The sequence below is a fragment of the Mus caroli genome, chromosome 3 (assembly GCF_900094665.2).
Source record: "Mus caroli chromosome 3, CAROLI_EIJ_v1.1, whole genome shotgun sequence".
NCBI classification, from domain to species: domain Eukaryota; kingdom Metazoa; phylum Chordata; class Mammalia; order Rodentia; family Muridae; genus Mus; species Mus caroli.
Genome location: NC_034572.1, coordinates 62,325,388 through 62,331,022, shown reverse-complemented (window position 1 = coordinate 62,331,022; position 5,635 = coordinate 62,325,388). Strand labels below are relative to the sequence as shown.

General features: G+C 50.3%; 1 protein-coding gene across 1 annotated transcript; it reads right to left on the bottom strand.

The window, feature by feature from the left end:
* Positions 1-306: 306 nt before the first annotated feature.
* C3H3orf80 (chromosome 3 C3orf80 homolog) lies at positions 307-2,553 on the bottom strand. The gene has a single exon (XM_029474907.1). The coding sequence runs from the start codon at positions 2,091-2,093 to the stop codon at positions 1,350-1,352; it is 744 nt and encodes a 247-aa protein (XP_029330767.1). The 5' UTR covers positions 2,094-2,553; the 3' UTR covers positions 307-1,349.
* Between the last annotated feature and the right edge of the window lie 3,082 nt (positions 2,554-5,635).

Sequence of the window (5,635 nt, the reverse complement as noted above, 5' to 3'; positions counted from 1 at the left end):
TGTCCCAGAATGGTAAATCTAGTAAAATGATACCGCTTAATTTTAATAAACATAGGTTGGGTGAATCCATCTTTGGACATTACTGAAAATTTTCAGATTTAAACGAAAGTTACTAGTCCATCTTTATGTTTAGAATCACATTGCAGAATGTACCTCAGATGAAAAATAGAGAAGGAAATCCAGGCAAGCCATCTTGCTACATGGTGTGGCATATATATATATATATATATATATATATATATATATATATATATATATATATATATATATATATATATATATATATATATATGTATATTCCTTTTACATGATTCCATGATGAATGATACAGTTCAGAGACAGGCTACATAATGTACACAGTTATTATAAAAAGTTATGTATTATGCTTCAGTACTAAAAATAAAATATATTCTCAAATAGTGAAAATAAGATATCCTTCATGTTTTTATGTCACATTTCCTGCTTGACCCTGACCTCCCTTAATGAAATGATGTCCAACACTGTATTAAACAGTGACAACACGTGGGCGATTTCTTGACGGTAACTGGCCTAAAACAAAACTGATTATCTTGTCAACTTGTTGAACTGTCTAATGCATGATAAAATATAAAAATAAAGGACAAAATAAACAGTCTACATACTGAAAAAATCAAAGTCCGCTGGTACCACATTACAAATACGGTCTGGATTAATTAGTTGCTACATCTTGAACAGCTGCAGCCACTAAGCCATCCATCATGGTACCCCTTCCCCAACAAAACTGTGAGCCAGGAAGACACCAAAGGGTTTTCTGGGTCCTTCACAGGGATCGCATCACAGTCAAGCGCTGCTTCCACAGACTGCATGCAGCAGTCACTGGTCCTGGTCCAGAGCCAAAGGCTCCTCACCATTATGTCCTGGGAGACTGTGACCCGTTCAAGCAGGAGAGCAAGGAATGGACCTACGCTCCTTCCCTTTTAACAACAGTAAAGCAAGCCGCTGGTCTCTAAACACACCAAACGGTTTACCTGTTCTTTTGGATTGGAGAAGCAGGCACTTACAGTGAACACAAGGGGAGGCATGGCAGAGGGCGGGGATGGCCGTCCAAGAAGAGCTGGGGGCTAGTCCTAAGCCATTGCCCCGCCGAGCTGCCCAGCCTTGAGCCCAAAGAAACATAGAAAAACACAGATTCCCCGGGAAACGAGAGGGAGGGGACTGACCCCAACCCAGGCGCGGGGCTACAGGTTGTGCAGGGATGCTAGGTGTGGTCAGAGGCAGTCAGTGGCGGTCGCCAACACACCAGCTGTTGCGTGCCACCCGCAGCCCCCAACCTTGTAGGATCCGGGCGATCCCCATGAGGATCCCTGAACTCAGATGAGCGGGAAACGGCCCTGGCCGCCGTCGGAGTCCCCGGCACTGCCGCCTCGCGGGCGGCCGAGCACCGACACGGGCAGCACGACCTCCGCCGGGCTGAGCTGCTGCAGCCGCATGGACTCCTCATAGGTGGGCAGGTACTTGACCTCCTCGTAGCTGGGCAGCTGGAGGAACACCGGTGACACCACGTGCAGCTCGTGCTCCGAAACGCAGGAGGGAGGGAGGCGTCCGCCACTTCCTCGGCCCCGACCACCACCACTATCCAACAGTGAGTCCTGCGAGCCCGCGGCCACCTCGTCGCGCAGCAGAGCGGGCGAGTCGTCGTCGTCGTCGGGTGGCCCCGCGGTCCCGGGCGGTCCCGCACTCCCGGGAGGCCCGGGTCGTGCCTGGCCAGGTCGCGCCTGGCCACGCGGGTACCTGCGTGGGCTGGGGCAGATGATGCGCTGCAGGAAGTAGCCGATGGCGAAGAGCACCAGCAGGATGAGAAGCCCAGAGAGCTTGCGGACGAACCAGCCCACGTTGTCCAGGAAGGCGTGGAGCGGCAGCTTGCAGCAGCGCACGGCCGTGGCGTTGGCCGAGTCGCAGCAGCGCTCCCGCTCACCGCACGCCAGCTCCGCGCAGCCCCCGCCGCCCCGCGAGGGCGCCACCAACGCCAGCGCCAGCAGCAGCAGCAGCGGCAGCAGCGGCGGTGGCGCTGGAGCCACCGAAAGGCCCTCGGCGGTGACCCCAGGACCCCACATGGCCGGCGCAGATCTCCGCTGGCGTCCGGGACCGCGAGGCTCGGAGCTCCGTCTGGCCCCGGCGCTGCGATGGGTCCCGCGCGCGCCGCCTCCCGCGCCCCGGCTACCTGCGGCCCGAGCGGTGCTCACTTGGCCACGCTGGGGCGGGAGGAGGAGCCCGGGGCGCGCCCAGGCTGCGGGAAGCGGCTGCTGCTCACCGCTGTCGCCGCCTCGGGAGCCTGTGGCCTCGCGCCGGAGCGCCTGAGCGCCAGGGTCCCGGGCGAAGCGTGCGGGGCCGGGGAGATGAACAGAGCCGGCCTGCGCTGGGTCTCTCTGGGCATCTCGGCCGTTGCCCGCCGCGCTCTTCTTCCGGCACCTGGGTACCCCGCGGCGCTGGAAGGGTTAAGGCTGAGCTCTCAGCCCCGGAGCCCCTTGATCTTGATTAATTCAGCCGGCGCGCTCTTCCCCGCCAGACGGGCGGGGCGCGCTCTCTCCCTAGCGTAGGTGTCTCAGTTTTAAGTGATTGGATTTCCCCGGGAATATTATTTAAATTGACTCGGACCGGGTTCCGCTTACCATCTTTCTTGTGATCTTTCTGATTAAAAATGAATGATGGCCATTAATGGCCAGTGCAGCCCCATTGCTGCCCTAAGGTTCTAGGGTGGGAACTGCTGGATAGTTCTGCTGACAGGTAGGTCCAGGTTGTTGGGGAGCCCGGACCCTAAGAAACTCCAGAACAGGTAAGAATTCTTTGGAGAGGCTCAAGTTACAGCCACAGAGGTAGCCCCATAGGGACAGAGAAGCACTCTGTTGAGGTGACCCTGCTCACCAAGGAGAAGAGAGAAGACCTTTAGCTCTCAGAGGCTCACCTGACCCAGCCCTCCGCTTTCTTGTGCTCAAAGAGGACAGCAGAATTGTGGGGTGCAGGGGCTCCCTCCTGCAGCATAAATAGCCTATGTACGATGGCGGAGGGGAGCAGTAAGTGGTTGGCCAAGTTCCTGAGCGTGATCTGAAGGTCTTTTTCAAGGTTATTCTTGTTTGCAAAATCTGACTTTAAAGGAAACAAGTACTGTGTTTCCAAATAGTACTTGGGTCAGTTTACCTTTATGTCACCAACCCCTGGAGGAAGGCTCAGCACATCCAGACCCTTTGGGCATATATCTGTTGGGTGGTGGAGCCCCTGAGAAAGCTGCTTTGGTTGAGGCAGTATAAAACAGACACACTTACACAGAAGGACTCACTGACGAGGAAAACTAATAGGGAATTTTCAAGGTTGGTGTGAGAAAATAAGTAAAAGGACATACAGTGCCGGAACAGACTCAGCTCTGACCCAAGCTTTCTCTCCTGAATAGAGAAGGAGACCAAGCAGAATGGGGTGGGGTTAATGGAGATCGACCATGGACCAGCCTAAATGCAAAGTCTTCTAATACTTCTTTTGGTGGGAACACCTTGCTTTGCTTGAACTTCAAAACGATGATGCTTTCTCTTCTAGAAGTGTCTGTGAAACTTCCCTAAGCCCAGGCGTTTACTAAGTTCTTGTGAAGCCAAAGCATTCTCTGGCTGTGATCTACGGGAAGGACTGAGGCCTAGTCCATAAAGCTTAAATCGACAATGCTTTCAAGCTATAGCCAGATAGGGGAATGGAAGAGATTGACTCTGATAAAGTGCGTCTTGTATTATTTTCAGTTTCCCCCATTCCTTTCCTGAATTTACATTGAGAATGTATACTGAGTATGTTCTGTATTGGGGGAATCCTGCTAATTGATGAGTAAATAATAGCCTCCCAAGAGTGGGGTGACCCCAGTTCTGCATACCAGTTTCAACTGATCAGAGAGAACAAATGCCAAATGTCTTCCTTCTTCATAACTTGCCCTAAGCTAAGATAAAATTGATGTGTTTAATAGTCTCAGGCTAAGGGAAGCTCATGGCTTGATATGCCATGAGAGAAGTGCAAGGGTCTCCTTGGGTTTTTAGAATTAGGGGTCCTAGGGTTTCTGCCAGTCCTAGCAGAAGCAATGGCAGAAGGAAAGGGAGGGGGGACTCTGTGATTGATGAAAAGAGGAGGGTGGCCTGCTGGGTGGTGTCTTGAAATTTGAAACAAAGGCACTAAAATTTTAAATTACACTTCATGTATTTATTGGGGGGGGAATTATCTTCTTCCCCCATGGAAGTCCCAGGAATCAAACTCATGGCTCTGGCCTTGGCAGTGGTCACTTTTACAGTTCCAGGCATCTCACTGGACCCTAAACAACGACGTTTAACCTGTTCCGTTTCTGTCTTCTTTTAGTGAGTTAGAATCTGTTGGCAGATCTTTAGGACACAGTTAAAGAACACAGGCCTTGTATAAAATGAAACACCGAGAAGCCTTGCTTCCGTGAAAGCAAAGCAAAGTGAGTATAGAACGGAGTTTTTATTTTTGCTTTCCAAACTGATAGTCCCAAAGTGCCATCTCTTAGACCCCCCTGCAGACACTCTTGAGTCTCGGGGCCCTTGGTTTCACCTAATCCATCTTTATTTGCAGACTAATGTATTGTGTGCAGCTTTCCGAAGGGAAGACGAGCAATCCGAGTGCTCCCCAAGAGCTGTGTTCACTCCTCAGATGCCTTTGCTTATATCTAACTTACAAATGAACAGGGCAGGAAGATAGAAGTTAATCACACGTTTCATGGGAGTTTCATAGGAAAAAGAGTGCGTTTTGTTAAAATTTGCACTAGATTGTGCTAATAAGTACACGTGGGATGGGGGAAGATAGTGAAAGGTGACTGACTTTGATCTAAAATGCATGCTTTGTTGGAATACAGTTTGGTAAAAATAAAGAACATTACAAGCTGGGGAAGGAACTGGGTTTGGATCCCTGTCAGCCATATAAAAAGCTGGGTGGGTCAGCACAGATCTGAGGAGGTGAAGAAAGCCAGGTCCTGCAAGCTTGCTAGGATCAGTGAGCTCTAAGTTTTGAAAGAGACTCTCAAAAAATAAGGCAGCTGTCAACTAAGAAAGACACCTAATATCAACCTCTGGTTTATACGCGCGCGCGCGTGCACACACACACACACACACACACACACACACACACACACACTTAAATAAAGAACATGAGCTGAGCTGCTCATAGTGACAGATGTGTTCCTGACAGCTTGAGATAAACCAAGTGGATCCATCACGAATCCATCATGCATAGCGCATCACACGAGAACGGAAGGTCATTTCCTCTCTCATGTGTGCTGCCCAGGGGTTCTTGCCTTCAGGCCTGAGACACAACAATCCTAACCTTTTCACATTCCTTCTTCAAAAGGTCTAGGCATGGGCAGTTTGGAACATGTAAATAATCCGGACTGTAAGAAGCTCTTAGGGTGTGCAGCATGGTCCTTCCTATTGACATCTCATTACTATAATTGATTTATTAAATACCCTCCTTTTGTGGCTTTCCTTCACTTGTAATAAGTCTTCCCTGAATAACAGTTAAGGGTTTCGTAAATATTTGCATGAATGTGCCTTCCTAGAAATGACTTGTGACCCGAGATAATCTGCTTTGGGTTTGTTTGGGGTTTTAATATCATATTTCT